This window comes from Amblyraja radiata, chromosome 32 (assembly GCF_010909765.2).
Source record: "Amblyraja radiata isolate CabotCenter1 chromosome 32, sAmbRad1.1.pri, whole genome shotgun sequence".
NCBI lineage: Eukaryota > Metazoa > Chordata > Chondrichthyes > Rajiformes > Rajidae > Amblyraja > Amblyraja radiata.
Window position 1 is genome coordinate 13067411 of NC_045987.1, and position 24028 is coordinate 13091438.

General features: G+C 42.9%; 1 protein-coding gene across 4 annotated transcripts in view; it reads right to left on the bottom strand.

Moving 5' to 3' along the window:
• The window catches only part of hmcn2 (hemicentin 2), a 247232-nt gene that overhangs the window by 150145 nt on the left and 73059 nt on the right, over positions 1-24028 (bottom strand). For all 4 annotated transcript variants that reach the window (XM_033049217.1, XM_033049218.1, XM_033049219.1 and 1 more), the window contains 8 exons: positions 18960-19087; positions 17242-17514; positions 17018-17110; positions 14795-14986; positions 12565-12695; positions 11619-11766; positions 10679-10805; positions 9568-9722 (listed from right to left, as the gene is read on the bottom strand). In XM_033049217.1, the coding sequence (XP_032905108.1) occupies positions 9568-9722; positions 10679-10805; positions 11619-11766; positions 12565-12695; positions 14795-14986; positions 17018-17110; positions 17242-17514; positions 18960-19087 (1247 nt within the window). The remainder of the gene's footprint in view (positions 1-9567; positions 9723-10678; positions 10806-11618; positions 11767-12564; positions 12696-14794; positions 14987-17017; positions 17111-17241; positions 17515-18959; positions 19088-24028) is intronic.

Consider the following 24028-nt stretch of genomic DNA (forward strand, 5'->3'; position numbering starts at 1 on the left):
AAGACAGAACAATTGTTGTTAGAACAAGAAATCAGACAGTTAGAGTTGGATAATGCCAAAGATTCCACGACAGATAAACACAATAAGATAATATTACTGAAATTTAAACTTAATCGAATTTTATCGGCAAGAGTAATAAGACTATTCCAAATTACAAAACAGGAACATTTTGAGTTTGGTGACAAACCACATAAGCTTTTAGCTCGCCAATTGAAAAAACAAGAAAAGGAAAATACTATAACCAAAATTAAATCAGAGAAAGGTGAATTACTAATACTACCTAAAGATATTAATAATAGATTTGCCCAATTTTACCAAAACTTATATACATCTAAAATTAAAATAGAAGATAGTAAAATAAAAATGTTTCTAGATAACTGTAATCTTCCAATACTGGACCTTTTAGAACAAGAGGAACTAGGAGCTCAAATTACAATCAAAGAAATAGGTGAAACAATAAAATCGCTGAAAAATGGTAAGACACCGGGACCAGATGGTTTTAATAATTAATTTAATAAAAAATTTCAGGAGATAACGACCCCTTATTTATTTAATTTTAATTTTAATTTTCTTTAATTTTAAAGAAAACAAACTACCTGAAACACTAACAGAATCAACTATTACGCTTATTCCAAAAAAAGATAAAGATTTAGAAGATCCGGGCTCGTACAGAGCTATATCACTTTTAAATACAGATCAGAAAATTTTAGCAAAGATTTTAGCAAGAAGATTAAGCAAATATATTAGTAAATTGATAAACCCTGATCAAACGGGGTTTATACCTAAAAGATACTCATTTAATAATCTGAGACGCCTGTTTAATATAATGTACTCGCATAAAGTAGAGGAAGAAGATATATCAATTATTTCTTTGGATGCAGAGAAAGCATTTGATCAGGTAGAGTGGCAATACTTATATAAAGTACTACAAAAATTTAATATGGGAGAGAATTTTATAACATGGGTAAAATTATTATATGATAAACCGATGGCAAGAATTTTAACTAATAACATGTTATCTCAAAAATTTCAACTATCAAGGGGTAATAGGCAGGGATGTGCACTATCACCCCTGCTATTTGCCCTTATGATAGAACCCCTGGCTGAAAGTATAAGAATTCATCCGAATATTCAGGGCTATAATACCAGGGACTCAAAGAATAAAATCTCATTATATGCAGACGATATACTTTTATATATTACAAAGTCACGAACGAGCATACCAAATTTATTAAACTTAATAGAGGAATTTGGGTCTTTTTCTGGATATAGAATAAACTGGAATAAAAGTGAAATCATGACATTAAAACCTCAAGAACCTACACACTTACTGAAGTTTCCCTTTAAAATCGCAACAGAAAAATTTAAATATTTGGGTATTCAGATTACTAGAAAATATAAAGCATTATTCAACGCTAATTTCATACCTTTATTAAATAAACTTAATACGTTGATTAAATTTCCTTATCATTATTAGGTAGAATAAATGCAATAAAAACGATCTTCCTACCACAATTACTATACCTATTTCAATCTATACCGGTATATATACCAAAATATTTTTTTTTTAAATTAGACTCTAATATTACTAATTATGTTTGGGACTATAGATCACGTAGAATCACAAAAAAACACTTATGTAAACCAAAAGAGGTCAGGGGACTTTCACTTCCGAATTTTATGTATTATTACTGGGCAGTGCATATTAAGAATATGATTTATTGGTTGGATAATTCTATCCAATAAATCATATTCTTAATATGCACTGCCCAGTAATAATACATAAAATTCGGAAGTGAAAGTCCCCTGACCTCTTTTGGTTTACATAAGTGTTTTTTTGATAATTCTATCCAACAGACAGAATGGATAAAAATGGAGAAGGAGGATTGCATTCCTTGTAATATAGGAACGATCCTCTTCTCCCAAAAAAACTGAATAACACAATATATAAGAAGAACCCAATTATATATGGTACAATAAGAATTTGGAAACAAATTAAATTATCTTTAAAATTAAGAAATCTATCACTGTTAATGCCAATAGCGAATAACCCTTTATTTAAACCATCTCTTATTGATAAGACATATAACCAATGGGAAAGTCTCGGAATTAGAAGGATCGGGGATATGTACGAAATGAGAAACATATTATCATTCCAACAATTACAATTAAAATTTAAATTGAAAAACAACCAATATTTTAAATATCTTCAGATTTGCGATTTCGTGAAAAAATATATACAAGGATATCAAAAAGTAACTCCTGACTTATTGGAAGAAGCAATGAATATTGAAGCTGACTCACAAAAATTAATATCATACTTATATAATAGTATTCTAAATATAGACCTACCATCGACAGAGGTACTTAGAGAAGAGTGGGAACGGGAACTAATGATAAAAATTACGAAGGTTAAATGGGAAAAATACCTGATATATATTCACAAATGTTTAATTAATGTAAGACATAATCTAATTCAATTTAAAATTGTACATAGATTATATTATTCAAAAACAAGATTGAACAAATTTTATCCAAATATATCCACCACTTGTGATAAATGTCTAGCCCAAAAGGCAACTATAACACACTCCTTAGTTTCCTGCATAAAACTTTATAGATTTTGGAATGATATTTTTGAAATATTTACAAAATTATTCAAGACAAGAATGGAACCTAATACTGAAACGATTATAATTGGTGTAATGGAAGATGGGAATAAATTGAACACATCTCAAAATCTATTCCTTAACTATGGTTTAATAATAGCAAAAAAATTAATACTTAAATTTTGGAAGGGTACATCAATACCAACGCTTAAAATGTGGATTGCAAGTATGTTGGACACCGCTCATCTTGAGGAAATGCGATTCCTCCTAATGGATAAATCAGACCAATTCATAACGACTTGGTCTCCATTCGTTGTTTTTTTGGAATCATATGGTGCAACACAATTGTAAAAAATAACTGTTTCAGGACTGGACGAGGGCTGGTCAAGATTATAAATAATGATCTCCTTTTCTTTTTTATTTTATTTTCTTTTCTCTATTTTCTCTCTCAACTTTCTTCATTTACTCGTTTTCTTTTTTCACACATTATATATTTCACATCTTTCTATCCTTTACTATCTAACTTCTTTTTCTTATTCTAATCTTTTTTCAATGTAACAAAAAAAAAAAAAAGAAGTTGTACATAAAATGTATTATGAAAATATATATTAGGCACTTTGGTGCCATATGACTGTACTTACTTCTAATAAAATAAAATATTTTTTTTTAAAAATGTGCGTGCCAAGGACACTTAAGTGGGACAGGCCCTTAAGTGACAAAAGCTAGAGTTGAAAGCAGACAAAAGGATGTCAGATAAGGAGAGGAGTGAAATGTAAAGCTGGAGGGAGGGATATGAGTGGAAGGGGACAGAGGGGGCGGGGAAAGATGGGGGATAAAAGTGAAATGTGGGACACAGGGATGGGAGATAAGTTTACCCAGGAGGAGAGAGGGGCAGGGTGACTAGGGTGATGGGAGAAATAGGTACACAACGGGGCGGGAAAAGAGAGAGGGCTTGTGGGGTTCACTTAAAATTAAAGGATTCAATATTCATACCATTGGGTTGTTAAAGCTACTGAAGTGGAATATGAGGTGCTGTTCCTCCAGTTTGCATGTGGAAACTCTGGCAGTGTAAGTGGCCCAGGACAGAAAGATCGGTCTGACAATGGGAAGGGGAGTGAACATTGTTAGCAACTGGGAGATCCAGCAGGCCTTGGTGGACCAAGCGCAAGTGTTTGACAAAACGGTCACGATTCCAGCATCTACAGATTCTTGTGCATGGGTTGTTGATCCTGCCTTCTGGATTCTATCAAGAATGGAAGCAGAATCTCACAGCTCATAGCACAGGCATCTGTGCACGTCAGTGAGTCTGTCTTCTTGATACGACAAAACAAGAATCATTTTGCATGATGTAATGTATCACTTTAGATGTGAAGGATAAACAGAATTTGTAAAAAGAATCAGAGTATTTATCTGAAAAGGAATCTGATTGTTCTGACACAATGTTGGCCAGGACGGTGTGTAACTGAGAGTTTGTGGAATTTGAATCATCTTTGCCTGAAGGGATTATATGTGGTGTTCCTCAATCTAAAGCAATTCGTGAAGGCAAATTAGTTAAGACAATTAGTTATTAAGAAGGAACTGCAGATGCTGGAAAATCGAAGGTACACAAAAATGCTGGAGAAACTCAGCGGGTGCAGCAGCATCTATGGAGCGAAGGAAATAGGCAACATTTCGGGCCGAAACCCTTCTTCAGACTGATGGGGGGTGGCGGGGAGAAGAAAGGAAAAAGGAGGAGGAGGAGCCCGAGGGCTGAGGCAAGGCAAGGCAACTTTATTTATATAGCACATTTCATACACGAGGCAGACTCAAAGTGCTTCACATAAAAACATGTCATACAATAAAATGAAATAATAAAATGAAATAAAATAGAAGAATTAAAAGAAAATAAAGCAACATTTAAAATGCATTATAAAAAGTGCAAAAGTTAAAAGTGTAATGTAGTTAAGATTTAGCTGAAAGCTAAAGTAAACATAAAAGTTTTCAGCCTTGTTTTAAAAGTGGTCAAAGTTGAGGCAAGTCTTAAATCTTCAGGAAGTTTATTCCAGCTATTTGTTGCATAGTAACTAAATCCTGCTTTCCCATGTTTTGTATTTACTCTGGGAATCACTAACAGGTTGGTCTCAGAAGATCTTAGCGGTCTAGAAGGCTTATATAGTGGAAGCATGTCAGTGATATACTTTGGCCCTAAACCATGTAGTGATTTATAGGTGAGCAGCAGGATTTTGAAATCAATTCTCTGACATACAGGGAGCCAATGTAAGGATTTAAGAATTGGTGTAATGTGTTCAAATTTTTTGGTCTTTGTTAGAACTCTAGCAACAGCGTTCTGAACAAGCTGTAGCTGCCTGACAGTTTTTTTTGGAAGACCTGCAAGGAGATCGTTACAATAATCTAGCCTACTAGTAATAAAGGCATGTACAAGTTTTTCTAAGTCTTGAGCTGACATGAGTCCTCTTAATCTTGCTACGTTTTTGAGGTGATAGTAGGCCGATTTTGTTACTGATTTGATGTGACTGTCGAAATGTAAATCTGAATCCATAATAACCCCAAGATTTCTGGCTTTGTTTGAAGTTTTCAGGGACAGAGAGTGAAGGTGTCGGGTTACTTTAAGCCTTTCTTTTTTAGCACCAAAAACAATTATCTCCGTTTTGTACTTATTTAGTTGGAGGAAATTTTGGCACATCCAGTCTTTGACTTGCTCAATGCACTGGCACAGCAGATCTATGGGGCGATAGTCATTTGGTGATAGCGCTGCATAGATTTGAGTGTCATCGGCATAGCAGTGGTGGTCAATATTATTATTTCGCATGATTTGCCCTAGTGGGAGCATGTAGATGTTGAATAAAGGGGGCCCTAAGATCGAACCTTGCGGGACTCCACACGTCACGTTGGTTGGTTCCGATACAAAGTCGCCAATGGAAACAAAATAGTTCCTATCTTGTAGATATGACGGATGGGAGGAGACAGCCCGAGGGCTGAGGAAGGGGAGGAGACAGCAAGGGCTAACAAAATTGGGAGAATTCAATGTTCATGCCCGCAGGATGCAGACTCCCCAAGCGGAATATGAGATGCTATTCCTCCAATTTCTGGTGTTGCTCACTCTGGCCATGGAGGAGACCCAGGACAGAGAGGTCGGACGGGGAATGGGAGACAATTAGTTAGGTGGTGCAGCTGGTAGAGCTGCCGGATCACAGCGCCAGAGACCCCCCCGGGTTCGATCCTGACTTCGGGTGCTGTCGGTGTGGAGTTTGCACGTTCTCCCCGTAAATGCGTAGATATTATGTCTGAGTACTCCGGTTTCCTCCCACATCCCAAAGACATGCGGGTTTGTTCCCTGTGTAAATTGCCCCTAGTGTGCGGGTGAGTGGATGCGAAAGTGAGATAACGGGAACTAGTGTGAATAGTCGGCATCGACTCGGCGGGCTGAATGGCCGATTTCCATGCTGTTTCTTTCAATCACTTCGTTCAATGAGAAACAACATTTGGTACTCTGCTGAACAAAGAACACAAGCAGTGCAGGCTTCAGAGAGTGAAACAGTTAATGTCCCAGCTCAGCAACTGTTCATCAGAAGTGACCCGACACATTGTCCTTCAGTCTGACCAGTGGATGGTGACGTTCCCCCCCGGTTCTGGCTCAGCACCGCTCATATGCACTGCAGCTGCTCAACAGGACACCAGATGTTGGTTGCAGTGACAGACCCTGTGACTGTGAGCAACTACAGCCGCCCCCTGTGGGAGCATAGGATCACATCCTCACAGTCAGGCCAAGCACTGGATGCCAACACAGTTTGACCTTGCACACTTTGGATCTAGTTTACCGCTGGCCTGGTATAAACGTGTATGTACAGGCTGAGTGAGGGGTGACTTTACTGAGGTGTACAAGATCGTGAGGGGCATGGGTAGAGTGAGCACTCACAGTCTTTTCCCCTGGGTAGAGGATTTCAAAGCTAGACAGCAGACACTTCGGGTAAGAGGGGAGAGATTTAAGAGGGAGCTCAAAGACAACATTTTCTCTTCGAGGGTAGTCCGTATCTGGAACGCGCTGCCAGAGGAGACAGTAGAAACGGATGCAATTACGACTTTTAAATATATTTGGACAGATATATGGAGTGGGGGCTGTGAGGGGGGGGGGGGGGGTTAGAGGGATATGGGCCAAATACAAGCAATAATGACTGCTGACTTGGTTGGCATGGACAAGGTGGGCCAAAGTGCCTGCTTTTGAGTTGGACTCTACCTGGACAAAGTTCCACCTTCACTCTCTCACTCTCACGATGGAAGAGGTGAGTGGTTGAGATGCTTCTCTCTATCACCCACATAGGTTTAGTGATGGGACTTACGCCCCCTGTTAGAAGCACTCCTCCACTGCTGTTCCTCTACCATCTGCCCTTGGAATGGGAAATTCTACCTACACGTTCCCAAATTACCAAGCAAAAACCTTGCAGTGGCTGCTCCTCTCTCCCTCTATCTCTCTCTCTGGTGAAAGGCCTGAGAAGCTGGCCTGATTTATGTCAGAATGAACAGTTTCCGGGTGCCCAGGAGGGTTTGGAATAGACGCACTCCTGAGGCCTCAGTGCGCACAGCTGTCAGGCCAGGCGGGAAAAGGGAAAATTCCTAAAGGGAAGTTGGCGCCATCCCAGAAGTAAGACCAAAGGACAATGTTTGAAAGCCAATCTTCCATCCATCAGTCTGGTTGAAAACTCCCACTCACCAACAGCCAGCAGGCTCGGATATTAGCCAGTGATCAGGTCACGGTCCAAACTCGGCCCACGCAAGGCCTGATGACTCAATAATCTGTAACGGGCCGCGCTCTCCCCCGTATGTGAAACCACTGCGTCATGTCTAACCTGACACTGGGAGATCACAGTGGCAGCACCACAGAGGAGCAACCTCCACTCATGCCTGAGCTAAGGTGTTTGCAGCAGTCTCAGACTAGTCAGCGAACATAGACATAGAATGGTACAGCACAGGAACGGGACCTGCACCCACAATGTTTGTGCCAAGCATGCCAAATTAAACTGATCTCCTCTAGAAACATAGAAACAAAGAAAATTGGTGCAGGAGGAGGCCATTCGGCCCTTCGAGCCAGCACTGCCATTCTTGTGATCATGGCTGATCGTCCCCCAATCAATAACCCGTGCCTGCCTTCTCCCCATATCCCTTGATTCCACTAGCCCCGAGAGCTCTATCTAACTCTCTCTTAAATCCACCCAGTGGTTTGGCCTCCACTGCCCTCTGTGGCAGGGAATTCCACAAATTCACAACTCTCTGGGTGAAAAAGTTTTTTCTCACCTCAGTCTTAAATAGCCTCCCCTTTATTCTAAGACTGCGGCCCCTGGTTCTGGACTCGCCCAACATTGGGAACATTTTTCCTGCCTGCAAGTGATCCATATTCCTCTATTCCCTGCACTTCCATGTGCCTATGCGCCCATCCATGCGGCAGCGGAGCCTCGGGTGCGGTGGAGAAGCCTCGCGGGTCGACCCACGGTCGGCGGTCGATGGGAGCGTGCGGGAACCGCCGTGAGGGAGGGAGAAGATCGGTGAGTAATAGGGACCCAGCGTGTGGGGTGGGGGGGGGGGGGGGGGGGACAAAGGGGAACCCAGCGTGCTTTGTAACTGTGTTTAAGAAGGAACTGCAGATGCTGGAAAATCGAAGGTACACAAAAATGCTGTAGAAACTCAGCGGGTGCAGCAGCATCTATGGAGCGAAGGAAATAGGCAACGTTTCGTCCCGAAACGTTGCCTATTTCCTTCGCTCCATAGATGCTGCTGCACCCGCTGAGTTTCTCCAGCATTTTTGTGTACTTTGTAACTTTGTCAGCTCCATAGGTGGCCGCGATTTGCGTCCCTTTGGTATGCAAGCAAAGAATTTCACTCTGCCTTGTCACACATGACAATAAAGCATTCCATTCCATCCAAAAGCCTCTTAAATGCCAATATCGTATCTGCCTCCACCACCACCTCCAGCAATGAATTCCAGGCCCCCACCACCCTCTGGGCAAAACACTAGCCCCGCTCATCTCCATTAAACTTTCCCCCTTTCAACTCATAGCTGTGCTCTACACCCAGTCAAGGGGTATCAAAAACTAGAGAGCAGCATTATAAGGTGAGAGGGGCAGAGTTTAAAGCTGACAGGAGAAAGATTTGATAGGAACTAGGCAGGTGACTTTATTACACGCAGTGCAGTAGATAGATGGAACCGGCTGCCAGAGAAAGTAGATGAGGCATCATCATCTGCACAGAGTTAATCCTCAGCCATAATTGGTGAAAAACTATAGTTGGTGCTTGAAACATAGAAACATAGAAAATAAGTGCAGGAGTAGGCCATTCGGCCCTTCGAGCCTGCACCGCCATTCAATATAATCATGGCTGATCATCCAACTCAGTATCCTGTACCTGCCTTCTCTCCATATCCCCTGATCCCTTTAGCCACAAGGGCCACATCTAACCCCCTCTTAAATATAGCCAATGAACTGGCCTCAACTACTTTCTGTGGCAGAGAATTCCACAGATTCACCACTCTCTGTGTGAAAAAATAAATTCTCATCTCGGTCCTAAAAGACTTCCCCCTTATCCTAAAACTGTGACCCTCTTGATCTGGACTTCCCCAACATCGGGAACAATCTTCTTGCACCTAACCTATCCAACCCCTTAAGAATTTTGTAAGTTTCTATAAGATCCCCCCTCAATCTTCTAAATTCTAGCGAGTACAAGCCGAGTCTATCCAGTCTTTCTTCATATGAAAGTCCTGCCATCCCAGGAATCAGTCTGGTGAACCTTCTCTGTACTCCCTCTACGGCAAGAATGTATTTCCTCAGATTAGCAGACCAAAACTGTACGCAATACTACTTTAGTGTTGTGTGGTTCGTGGCCAGTTATTCTATTCTGAACACAAACAGCCCAGGAGAAGGGAAGCATTCTGGAAGGAAGCAGCAATCACAGCAGAAATGTCAATTCATACCATGGACATCAACTTTGAAGTGTTTGCTCTGATGCCCAGCTGGGTTATGGGCAGTACACTGATAGAGACCCTGGTCCAGGAGGCGAGCTGACTGAATCCGCAGTACTTGTCCCTCTTCTACAAACTCCACGCGATTACCTCCCAGAGACAGGCCCCTAATGACCAAAAATATAATAAGAACATGTCGTTAAACTGGACATTCTCTCCCTGCAGCTAAAATAAACCAAATATTAAAAAATGTTTATTAATCTTTATAATTACTTAAGATGTGCTTTTCTTAATAATATATTGGATGAGGAGTGATCCAAAAAGAGATGGATAAGATCCTGTGAGGAATAGATAGGGTAAATGCACAGAGTAGGGAAATCAAGAACGCAGGACATACTGTGGGTTTAAGGTGAAGCGGGAAAGATTGAGTAGGAACCTGAGGGCAACATTTTCACATTAGATGGTGGTTGGTATATAGAACGAGCTATGGGAGGAGGTAGTTGAGGCAGCTACTTCAACGACATTTAAAAGACACTTGTGTAAGAAGGAACTGCAGATGCTGGTTTAAACCGAAGATAGGCACAAAAAGCTGGAGTATCTCAGCAGGACAGGCAGCATCTCTGGAGAGAAGGAAAGAGTGACGTTTCGGGTCGAGACAAAGGCATTTGACATAGGAAATATTTAGAGGGATATGGGCCAAACGCAGACAGCTGGGACGAGTGTAGATGGAGCATCTTGGTCAGCATGGGCAAGTTGCGCCGAAGGGCCTGTTTCCATGCAGTATGATTCTGTGACTAATATATATATGCTGCCGTTCCTATAACCTAGGATGTGTTCTCTTCCAGAAAATGTGTGTGTTCCTATACATAGACACTGCAACAGTCTTTATATAATACAAAATAATTGTTATTTCTCTGACACATTCTTTTTCCAGAATGCATAATCAACTGTAATAAAAGTCTCTGTAATTTTATTCAAGTGCGTGGTCCTCCTTTCTCAAGCTCACACGATGTGTTTGCATTTCTGAAGGTGTTGGTATCTATCGATCCACGCTTCAGTGTAGATCATTGTGAGGAAAATGAAACAACAGTGAGGAATAGCCGATTAAACTCGGAATACTCACCCGCCATCCTTGCTCCATCGAATGATGGGGAATGGGATTCCGTTGGTACGGCACTTCAGCTCCAACTCCGAGGTCACCAAAACAGCCACTTCCTGAGTGATTCCAGATCTGAAGATCATGGGAGGCACTAAACACAGAGCAGGAGGATAAAACCATCGCATGTAAATGGTCTGATGGAGGTCCTCGAATCAAAACGAAAACTATTCCCTTTCTCCGGAGGTGCTGCCTGACCCGGCGAGTTACTCCAGCATTTTGTGTCTATTTCTAGTGTAAACCAGCAGTGCCCGCGGCTCCTTCCCACACGCCAGTAAATTGTGAATGTCCGTGGATGGTCGCAAGGTGGAACAGTAGGTTTTTTTAGAACTCTAATCATTACAGGAGGGAGAACTGAATTGAATTGTTTTCTCTGGAACGACAGAGTCCTGATAGAAGTATATAAAATGTTGAGAGGCATGGAAAGGGTAGAGACTGTTGGAAGAAGAAACAAGGAACACCTTGATCCTAGATTGGAAATGTCAAAGACTTAGTTTTAAGGTGAGAGGGGCAAAGTTTAAAGGAGACGTGTGGAGCAATGTTTGTGGGTGCATAGAACACACTGCCAAGAGTGGTGGTGGAGGCAGATACAATAGTGGCGTTGCAAAGATTTTTAGACAGGCACATGGGCATGCAGGTAATGTAGGGACATGAATCACGTGCAGGCTGAGGAGATTAGTTCAAGTTGGCATTACATTCAGCACGGACATTTTGGGCTGAAGGGCCAGTTTTTGTGCTGTATTGATCAGTGTTCGACGCGTGAAAAGCTGTGGACAAGCAGCAAGCTCCCTGGCACTGAAGACTCCAAGAAAGTGATGCTCGTGACAAATCATTTTATATCAACTCATGTTACTGAGAAGAAGGAAAAGAGAGAAACTGAGATGGCGATGCTCCAGCCAACACTTACCCTGCACCAGTAGGTTGACATGTTTATCGGTGTTGCCAGCAACGTTAAGGGCTTTGCAGACATACGTTCCAGAGTCCTCCTTACGCACTTTGGGAAGGCGCAGCAGACGGCCTCCATTCAGAAGCCGCAATCTGCTCATCCCGGCGACCTGCAGGAGAAAAACAAGTGGATGTGTAAAACCACGAGGAGAACAGCCAATGTGCATGCACGGAGTCTTTTTCCCAGGATGGGGGAATCAAGAACCAGAGGGTGTGGGTTTAAGGTGAGACTGGAAAGATTTAATAGGAACCTGAGAGGCAACACTTCCATCCAGAGGATGGTTGGTAAATGCTACAAGCTGCCAGCAGAGATATTTGAGGCAGGTACAATAATAATATTTGCAAGACACACCTCGGACACATGGATAGGAAAGGTTTAGAGGGATATGGGCCTAACATGGGTAAATGGGACAAGCTTAGACAGGCATCTTGATCAGCATATAACCATATAACAATTACAGCACGGAAACAGGCCATCTCGACCCTTCTAGTCCGTGCCGAACACATAATCTCCCCTAGTCCCATATACCTGCGCTCAGACCATAACCCTCCATTCCTTTCCCATCCATATAACTATCCAATTTAATGCATACCTAGTCCACAGCATGGACTAGGTATGGTCTGATTCCATGCTTCCCTTTGCAGCTATTTGCCACCACTAAGGATTTTGGAGTCTCCCTCAACCAACTGGACTATTGCCAAGTATATTCACTAGATAGTAAATGGAAGAGTTGCCCATATCTAACGTCCTAAGTAATCTTCACATTGAACACCCAGAGTGATGTCCACATGAATGACTGGCTTGAATGAGGAATACAATGTGTCAGAGTTGTGGCGTGCACGAGCACAGGTTTTCAGTCTATTAGGACTTCACAATAAGAGCCACATGTTAGGAAAACTGCACCCACCGGCTGCCCGTTCTTGTACCAACTGATGGCGGGAGGTGGGGTACCAGTGGCATCACACTCCAGGATCAACGGTTGATTAATTAACGCAGTGACATTCTGTATCTGGTAGTTATTCTGAATTTCAGGGGGAACTGGAACAAAAGAAAGGAAAAGAGATTAAACACACACTACCACCATCACCCTACCTCTACTAGCTGGAAGGTCAATGGCAACAGGTAGCTGGGAATACTATCACCTTCACATTCCCTCACAGTTTCACCCCATTTTGTCTTGAAAACATGTCACCAACTTAACTTCTCTGCCTCAGAGGGCGGTGGAAGCAGGTTCTCTGGATGCTTTCAAGAGAGAGCTAGATAGGGCTCTTAAAAATAGCGGAGTCAGGGGATATGGGGAGAAGGCAGGAACGGGGTACTGATTGGGGATGATCAGCCAAATTGAATGGCGGTGCTGGCTCGAAGGGCCAAATGGCCTACTCCTGCACCTATTGTCTATTGCCTATTATCTCCATGAAAATAGATTCACAGAGTCATGGGGCTGTACAGCATGGAAAAAAAAGCCCTTCAGCTCAACTTGTCCATGCTGACCAAACTTGCAAAGCGCAGCCTGCGTGCGGGCTTTACATCGAGAGCTCGCAGTCGATCGCCCAGCGCGGGGGAGCTGACATCGCCCCAACGCGGAGGACCCAAACGTCGCTGGCTACGGGAGTCAAGATCGTCCCGTCAACGGAGGGCTCGAGGCCGCCGACCGCAGCAGTACAAAGAAGGGAAGACATTTAACTTTTTTTCGCCTTCTATCACAGAGGAATGTGGAGGAGTCACTGTTTTGGATGTTTTATGTTAAAATGTATTTTGTGAGTTCTGTTGCTTTTTATTTGTATGACTGACTTGGAAAATGAAATTCCTCGCATGTTGCAAAACATACTTGGCTAATAAAGTATTATTGTATTGTATTTGCCTGCATTTGGCCCATAGCCTTCTAAATTCCCCCTACTCATATATCTGTCCAAATGTCTTTTAAAAGTCATAATTGTATTTGTTTTTTTAGCTTCCTCCGACTGCGCATTCCAGATACGGACTACCCTCCAAATGAAAAAGTTCCCCCTGAGGTTCCTCTTAAATCTCTATCTTGTCACCTTAAGTCTGTGTCTTCTTGCATTAGAATCCTCTACCTTCTGAAAAAGTCTTTATCTATGCCCCTCATGATCTTGCACACCTCATGAAGGTCACCCTCAGCTCAGTCAAAGAAACAATGTCCCAGCCTATCCAAGCTTTCCCTATAACTCATGCCTGCAAGCCCAAGTAAACTTCCTGATGAATCTCTTCTGCACCCTTTCCAAGGTAATGACATCTTTGCTGCAACTGGGATCCTGGAATTCATTAACCAACAGCACTGTCGGTGTATCTTCATCCCTTAATAATTTCAGCCGTTCAATTACGTGCTTCACCACCTCCTCAGGGGCAATTAAGATGGGGAGAAAATTCATGTTAATGGATGCATGATGAAGACTATTCAAACCACTAGCAAACACAGCAGGTGGAAACAATACAAAGTCTTTATAACAAATCTCAGGAGTTGCCAAAGCAAATTCTTCTCTGTCATGACGATTTTTAAAAACAGAAGTGGGACTTGTCGGGCCTTGTAGTCATAAGGGCCTGTCCCACTTTCATGACCTAATTCACGACCTTTTTTACTCGTGGACATTTTTCATCATGCTAGAAAAAACGCCCCGACCAACTTGATGCCACGAGTACCTACGACTAGCATCACGACCTGCTACGACCTATCTACGACCTCCTACGACCTTGTGACGACTATGCTGCGAGTATGAGTCAAAGGCAAACTCGGCAGAGGTCGTGAAAGTGGGACAGGCCCTTTACAAACCTACTTTGCTTTTCAATAATATCATAGGTTGCTCTGTGCCACATTCATTTTCCCATCCTATACCAAGGAGTGATGGACATTGCCAGGTTCATCACAGATATTGACCTCCCCATCATCGAAGGACTCTACCACAAAAAGGCATCATCAAAATCCCACACCACCCTGGCCACGCTCCGATTTCTCTTGTACCATCGGGAAGAAGGTGCAGGAGCCTAAAGACCATGACCACCAGGTTCAAGAACGCCTTCTTCTCAGTGACCATCAGGCTCTTGAACACCACACAACAGTAACCTCAGTATGTTTGCTTGAAGTATTGAATGTTGCTTCACATTACAGCATAAACGTTTACCTCTGACTTGCAATCGAGACTTTCTTTTGGAAGAGCCGGCCTCATTTGTTGCAATGCACAAGTAATCTCCGCTGTTATGGGGCAAAACTGACTCGAGCAGAAGAGAGCCATCCTCCAGAATCGAGACCCCTGGTTCATTGCCCAGCAGTTCCAATCCATTCTGTAGCCAATGTATAACTGGCGGAGGGGTTCCTGAGAATAATGAAACCATAGCATAAATAGTCTCACAGGATACATTAATAAAGTGATTCAAATAGCGATTGGAAAATGGAATTACTCCACCATATTACCTGACCCAGGAAAAGGCTTGCCCACGCCAACCCAGATGCATTGTACACGGTACACAGTCATTTTTGCAAGGAGCTGATGGACCAGCACTGGAACAATCTACTAGTTCCAGCTTAATTTACAAAAGACTCTTATCTGCAATCTTTTGTTTTCTGCTTGTTAACCAATTATTTATCCAAATTGTACCCTCAATATCATGAAGTGTGAAGAGAACTTTGTATGAGTTACGGTTGAATGCCTTTTAGAAATCCTCACGGACTGCAGTCACCAGTCACCAATCTATCAATTCTGCTAATTGCATCCTCAAAGAAAATCTCAAGTAACGTTTGTTACATGCAATGTCTTTGACATGTAATCATGGTGTTCACCTATTAATCACATCATACTATTCTAATTGCTTTGTTGTCACTTCCTTCCGTGTACAAATGATCTTTGTTGGAGGTTGCCGGTACCAACTGCCCGGCATAATCGCTGGTTCCTGTGCTGTTGGGATTAAGGTGGGAAGAAAGAGCCGTCTGTCCATTCCCACCCCAGATGCTGTCTGGCCTGCTGATTTCTTCCAGCACTTGGTGTTTTGCTCAAGATCCCAGCATCTGCAGTTTCTCCATCTGCATCTCCATTTAGCCAAAAGACCTCTGCTTTGAAGGGGTCACACGCTAAATGTATTCACCACTAAGCTTTCTGCATGGTTGTTGGATGAGTACGCAGTTTAAACCTTTTATTTACAGCTACATTATTGTATCGGTATTTGATTAGTAAAACATTTCCCTTTAGTCTTATCATCACAACTGCAATCTGCATGATCTTCAGATTTGGAAAGGCAATTGAAAAGTTTAGCACAATTTGTCCTTCAACTGATTATTCTAATAAAGTGCTGACATTAAGAAGTTTGAAGCCACAAGCCAATAACTTCTAAGAACTGTAAGCACACAGTTTACATAATTTCCAACAACATAAACAGCGATAAATGCTTACTTGTATTATGTTTACACAATGTGTGGAGGGAACCAGAGCTTTGGGTTAACCTCAGAGACACTGCGGGTGGATTTGGCTGACACAATTATAAGAATTATAGTCATACAGTACAGAAACAGGCCCTTCAGCCCAACCCATCCATGCTGACCAATATGCCTTGTGAGCTAGAACCATTAGCCCATGTTAGATGCATATCCCTTCAACCTTTCCCATTCATGTACCTGTCCTAATGTCTTTTAAACATTGTCATTGTACAGCATTCTCTGGCAGCTGTGGTGGCCAAAGTTCGATGAACTAAATGTACTTAATACATTATTAGATCAAGAATTTAGATTTAGATTCCCAAATGTGTCAACAATCCTGAAATTAACTTGTACATATGTTTAAGATGGTAAGTTGAAATAACAAACAAATCCCTACTGTTTTAACAAAGTATCAAAACATCCTTCCAATAATAGGTCAACCAGAACTGCACACAATAATGTGGCCTGAGGTTTTAACTAGTACAACCTGACTTCCAGAATCTTGTACTCAAAGTCCCGACTGATGACGCCAAACATACCAAATGTCTTTGTTACCGCTCTATCTACTAGTGTTGCCATTTTCAGGGACCTATGGACTTGCACACCCAATATCCCTCTGAACATCAATGCTTCTAAACATTCTACCATTTACTGTAGACTTTCCCCTTACATTTAACCTCTCAAAATGCAACTCCTCGTGGTTGTCTGGATAAACCTCCAAATACCCAGGTGAGACTTTCCGCAAGACCCAAGCCAAGTCTTCAAAAATGTTCCCGTCTGCTCATTCTCCATGACACGTTCTCAGAGCCTCAAGGAAGTCAAAGCTCTCTCAATAGACAATAGACAATAGGTGCAGGAGTAGGCCATTCGAGCCAGCACTTAGCATCTGTCCTGCCCTAGTCTCGAGATTTCCCCGCATCAAGTGGCTGTTGCCTACCTTCAGCTGGGCAGGGAAGAATAACCCTCTCCTTGGCCAGTCGTTCCTGTTCGGCATCGAATGGGGCATCATCTTCAGCAAAAAACGGTGGCTCTGATAAAAAAAAAAAATAGAGAATTGTATCCATCCTTCATGGAAAAACAAGTCATCTTACAGATTAGTTCATGCTCTTATCTGGACCAAGTCCTGTGGAGGTGCTATCAGTGGTCTGGATGTACACTTACCCAACACCATCAGTGTCATCTCACTCACATCCTGGCCAACATTATTGGTTGCAACACAACGATATACGCCAGTATCAGAGAGCTCGACGTCCTCAATGCTGACGGAACCATCGGGCCCATCAAGGGCATCCCTGGCACCCTGCAGCAGGGCTTCATCACCCCGGTACCACCTGATTTCCGGCATTGGGTCACCATGTGCCAGACACGGAAGGTCAACAAACTGCCCCACTATTGCTTTCAAAAGATGATGTGAAGGTTGGATCTTGGGAGGAACTAGAAAAAGGGAGATGAATGAGAATAAATAAAATAATAATTCAGCCCATGGACTCGACCAGTTTAATCATCTTATAAAACAAAATTCCCATCCCCCCAATTAAATTCCCCAAATTGAATTCAACACCAGAACATCGATCTATTGTGCCCTATATTTCACACGCTTGTCTTGGTGGTGGAGCATCCTTGCAAACACAGTTCAGGGGGTTTCAGGACCGAAAATGACAAGGTTAACCTCAACGTTGTCTGTTGACCCCACAGAGCTGCAAGGGAGAAATATCTCAGGCTGGAAACATGGCCATCTAGTTATAGAACCATACATCAGGAAAACAGGCCATTCAGCCCATCACCTCCATGCTGACCAAGATGCCCCATCTAAGCTACTCCCATTCACCCACGTTTGGCCCATATCCTTCTAAATCTTTCCTATCCGTGTACCTGCCCAAAAAGGTTTAAGCCAGGTGAACCAGCAGCCATAATGCAGCAGGAAAGAATGTATAAAGGAACAACGACAAAAGCCTGTAATAATTATGTGTAGGAAGGAACTGCAGGTGCTGGTTTAAACCGAAGATAGACACAAAAAGCTGGAGTAACTCAGCGGGACAGGCAGCATCTCTGGAGAGAAGGAATGGGTGATGTTCCGAGTTGAGACCCTTCTTCTGATTTCAGGCAGAAGAAGGATCTCGACCCGAAACGTTACCCATTCCTTCTCGCCACAGATGCTGCCTGTCCCGCTGAGTTACTCCAGCTTTTTGTGACTACCTGTATTAATTATGTTCATTCTGAAGAGAACAATGAGCTGTGGCCTTTTAAGAGTCATACACCCATTCGTTGGAGGTCCTGCAGTTCAAGTACTCTCATCTAACTTTTCACGCTCCAGATCTATTCAAATCAAGTTGGAATCTAGAACTGGTTAATTAAAGGAGAATTGGGAAACAGATTCAATCTATCCTTTCAAAAATGAATTAGGTGCCGACCTATATGAATGGAAACTTTTGTCGGGCTATTGAATCAGAGGCAGAAAACGGAACCAAGACAAATACTTAGATCAGGCTGATTAATGTCTTTGGGTGGGATGATCTTCTGTGCATTAGCAATACAGCCCTTGCCACAAACAGCACAACACTCCCTCTCAGCTGTTACTACAGCTGAGCAAGTTCCTTGTGAGACCACCTCCTACAATGTGTTAAACTGCCAAATTCTACCATGAAATGCCTCAAGTCAAGCATGAGATATATTTTGGACCAGGTATGAGCGTGCGATACAAGGTGCGATGGTCAGCATGGAGATGATAGGCCATGGACCTTGCTTCCATACGGTGGGACTCAGTCACTCATAGTCAGTCACCCACACACTCATGGAACAAACCCCCAAACACAACCATACACCCTGAGGAAGGCAAGAACATGGAGGGAGACGAAGAGGCTGAGGGTAATAACTCTCACCATGTATAATGAGCTGCAAAGTCAACGAGGCATTTCCTACTCTGTTGATGGCAGAGCACCTGTATAGCCCGCTGTCAGATACCCTGGAATCCAAGATCCTGAGTGACCCCGATGGCAAGAACGTGTACCTGAAAGGACACAACATGGGCGATTCAGGAAACAAAGAACTTTGCGCATTGAATTAAAACAAATTCTTACAGAAAGACCCCAGGCGGGAGATTAGAAGTTCCCAATGAGACCATAAAATGTCTTTGCCGAGTTGGATTAAACAAAATCCCAATGGGTTTTATACCAACACTAAAAGCAAGAAGGTAACCAGGGAGAAGTTAGGACCACCCAAGGATATTTCCACCCTGGGAAAAAGATTCTGACTGTCTACCATATCTACGTATGCCTCTCATAATATTATATGGTTCTATCAGGTCTCTCCTCAGTCTCCGATGCTCCCAAGAAAACTATTTACATTTGTCCAACCTCTTCTTGTAGCGAATACAATTCTGGAAATCAGCAGAACAGCGTTTCCATGTCAAACTGTGAAAACTCAAGTGTCCTATAATTCATCTGGAACATTAATTATTTTGTTAAATACTTTGCAATACTGAGAATAGAAAGTCAAACTCTAATGCCAATTGGCAACCGCGAAAAAAAAGGAAAATTAAAATGTCATTTTTTATGGTTAGATTACAGACAGATGAGATCAGAGCAGAAAGTCTCGTTCATAATGATCTAAGCACCCTGAAGGTGAACAATAGGCATTTTTGCATCGGCTTATTGCAGAGAGGAAACTCAAAGCAGCCTAATAAGATGTTTACCCCCAGTCCGAGAGTATCTCAGCTTGAAAGTGCTTGACCTCTCACAGCTTCAGTCAGATTCTTGCATGGCCCAAGTTATATCCCACCACAAATACATCTCCAATGTACCAGATGGGTAAACAGAGATGTACAAGACTCCAAAGGCATAGAGGTTTGTAGATTGTAGGAAGGAACTGCAGATGCTGGTTTACACCAAATATAGACACAAAATGCGGGACAAGCAGCATCTTTGGAGAGAAGGAATGGGTGACGTTTCGAGTCGAGACCTATCTGAAGAAACCTAGAGATGCTGCCTGTCCACTGAGTTACTCCAGCATTTTATGTCTATCTTCGATTTAAACCAGCATCTGGTTCTTTCCTACACGTATTGTCACTTTTAATCCTTTATAAAATATCTGTTTTAATGTGTTCATCAAAGCAGGTATAGATAGATATGTAGACACAAGCATTTGCAGATGCTAGTTTATAAATATGTATGCTTGTGATAGTATGCCTAGAGAGAACAAAGATGTCCAACATAATTTCCAACAAGTGCAATACACTTTACAAAATATCACCAAAACTCTCAATAAATTCATAGAGCAAAGTGCCGCACTTGAAACTGAACAATGCCTAAAAAATGCACCTTGATAAGTCCACAAATCACTATATGAATTATAAAACTAGTCGTTAATCAGAAAAAAATTCAGCCCACAGAAGCTTTGTATTATCATTATTCCCAAGAGCCACATAAAACAAGATGCAAGCTTAAACTGTGCATCCGTTCCAAGTTGGTCTTTCCCTTCCCAAACATCTGTTCTTCTTTAAATACGCCAAGAGTTTTTTCCACTGTTGCAGAGTATTTTTCAGGATGCAAAGCAGGCTTGACCATCTACTGCAGACAACACCGATCATTACCACACCAACACTGCCTGCACATGAAACCTCTCTCCACTTTTAAAAAACCCCACAGACTGATATTTTCAAAACTGAAGCCAAATACTGCTTTGTGCTCGTCATTTTGCTTTGCAAGTGAATGTTCTGTCGAAGATATTTTAAAATGACAGATTTGCTTTTGTCGTGATCGCTCCGTTCTTCATTTCACCCCTGTGCTTTGCTTGGTGTGCAGCCGCTGTCCCAAGAACGAGAGTGCTAACAGTTCAAGTTCTCAGCTCTCCTTTGTCCGAGCTGAGAGTCTGGCCACTGGGAACATGTCCCTGGTCTCCCTGTCGCTGCTGGGAACCTAGCAGTGAATCACATCACAGCTCAGTGTGGAAAGACTACCTGTGAGAGCCGATCTTGGTTGGCATGGTGCGGGCAAAGTCACCAGTGACTGTGGAGTTATAAGGCTCAGATGGTCAGAGGGATATGGGCCAAAGCGCAGGCAAGCAGGGCAAGAACATAGAACAGTACCGTACAACAACAAGCCCTGAAGCCCACAATGTCTGTGCTGAAGATGATGCCAAGACCAACTAGCTCGGTTGGGAAACCTGGTCGGAACAGTGACATTAGCCATTGCTGGGGACTGACAGAACCTGTTCCTTATGTCGACAGCCCAGGATTGATGGTCACAGAAATGCCACAGAGTCTCACGGTACGAAAAGAGGCCCTTCGACCACTACCGTCTGAGAGAAAGAGTTGCTCCTGAGTTCCCTTTTAAACCTTTTCCCTCTCACCTTAAGCCTATGCCCTCTAGTTTTAGTATCTTCTACCCTGTTGTGAGCCATCATGTTATCCATGTTCCTTGTGATCTTGTACACCCCAATATAGTCAGCAGTCTGAAGAAGGGTCCCGACCTGAAACGTCACCCATGCTTTTTCTCCAGATATGCTGCCTGACCCGCTGAGTTACTCCAGTACTTTGAAGGGTGTATAGCGCCTGGGATGCAGATCAAGGAGTGGTTCAACTTCTAAAACTGTGATACAAAATCACAGCACACTGTGAATGCATACTGTGACCTGAAGGCATTTCTGGTCCCCATGCAACCATCTCTGAAGGAGTGGCACACCATGGCACTCAAAAGGCCGTATGTCGGGAGCAACTGCAGGTGTTCTTGGGAGACATTTAAATTAACTGCTTGCTGGTCGGTTGCAAGATGATGGCTCAGTCTTTTTCCCAGGGTAGAGGATTGAAAAACTAGAGGGTATAGGCTTAAGGTGTGAGGGAAAAGATTTAATAGGAACCCGAGGGGCAACTTTTTTCCACACAGAGGTTGGTGAGTATAGGGAATGAATTGCCAGAGGAATTAATTAAGGCAGGTACGGTAACAACGTCTAAAAGACATTTGGACAAATACATGGGGTAGGAAAGGTGTAGAGGGATATGGGCCAAACACAGGCAAATGAGACTAGCTTAGATGGGGTATCTTAGACTGCAAGGATGAGTTGGGCTGAAGAGCCTATTTCTGTGCTCCATGATTCTATGAGAGTGAAGAGAGAAAGGGAGAAAGACAAGAGAGAGATGAGTGTGTGAGAGTCAGCGTGTGAGAGTCACTGTGTGAGAGTGAGTGTGAATAAGCAAGAGAGTAAGAAAGGTTTGTGGGGTGAGGTTGGTGCTGTGGATGTGTCGCATGCATTCTTTCAGTAAATGGAAATCATGCTCTTCGAGTTAGATGCTTTCCACACATTTGAAATCCTAATTCCACACCACAAATCTCTCCCGTTCCAGCATCTGCTTCCTCGATCCGTACGTGAAGTACACCATCTTATATTTCATGGTTCTCCCAAACACATCCATTAAAAATAGAATAGCTTTTCAATGGAGAACATTGAAACACAATCAGTCAGCAATCAGATGCATGTTACAAATACCCTGTGGACTGAGTTATGACTACTGCACATCAGTACAAAGTCACTGAGAATGAAGGGAAAGTGACAAAGGAAGGGAAGGAAGGGGGTTAGAAATATCCTACACCCTCGAGACATCCCAAAACTCCGGGGCACGAGGGTTGGGTACCTTGTTGTTTAGTTTAACATGTCCCATCTACACTAGTCTCACCTGGCTGTGATTGGCCCATATCCCTCTATACAATCCTATCCATGTACCTGTGTAAATGTTTCTTAAACATTGCGATAGTTCTTGAACGTACTCAAGATTCCAGCGCCTGTAATTGCTTGTGTCTCTCTGTTAAACAGGCCTGATGAGCACAGCAAGTGGCTGAAATTACTCATTTTACACATAGTTTGAATGGAACTGTTCTCAACTCACTGCATTTTCTGGAGGAATTACCCTGCTTCTACTGGGAGAAGTTGATCAGCATGAACAAGTTGGGCCGAAGGGCCTGTTTCTGGGTAGTATGACTCGATGACTAAAAGCGCATGTCCCACTTGGGCATCATTTACGCGTCATGACGTGCAGAAGGCGTGCATTATGCGCGCATGGTGGACTAGACAGTGACGTGCGGAAGCGCGCGGCGCCACAGGATCTTGGGATTCTCAAATTCCTTGCGCGCCACCTGCGTGACGTGCAAATGACGTCCAAATTGGGACAGGCCCTTAAGTTGTTTTTACATTATGGGGAGACAAGGAAGTGTAGATACTGGAATCCTGAGCAAAAAGGAAAAGCACTAGAAGAACTCAGCGGGTCAGGCAGCATCTGTGTGGGGAATGGACAGGCGATGCTTCAGGTCGGGACCCGTCTCTAGAGTCATGGCCTGAAACATCATCTGTCCATTCCCTTCACAGAGGCTGCCCGACCTACTGAGTTCCTTCAGCACTTTGTGTGTTTTTTTAAAAAACTTTTTCTGTTCTTTTATCTTTGTGTAACATGTAGATTTGTTTCACAGTTGAGATGTCCCACTCCACCTCCAATCCATCGACAGCTGTAGCACAGACAGTAAATATATTCTAAGAATGATGTGGATACAATTGATTCACCATATTGTGTGAGGAAGAGCAGTAACTCTCCTCTAAGCAGTCTGAGGAAGGGTTTCGGCCCGAAACGTCGCCTATTTCCTTCGCTCCATAGATGCTGCTGCACCCGCTGAGTTTCCCCAGCAATTTTGTGTACTCTCCTCTAACACCTGACTTCATGCCAGCTGAGATCACAGGTGCAACTCCACTTGTGGCTTCAATCTCCTTGAGACACCTCTCAATGTTCACGGCTGGTGCATGGAGGCTACACTGGAATGACCATTGAAGTGTCATTGCAACAGGCATATAGGCGCAAACAGTAGCTACTTACATACAAGGGAACCTTAGAAACTGCAAATAAATGATCACCAGTCAAACTTATTCACTTGGTCAGTGTAGGCACGTTGGGCTGAAGGGCCTGTTTCCA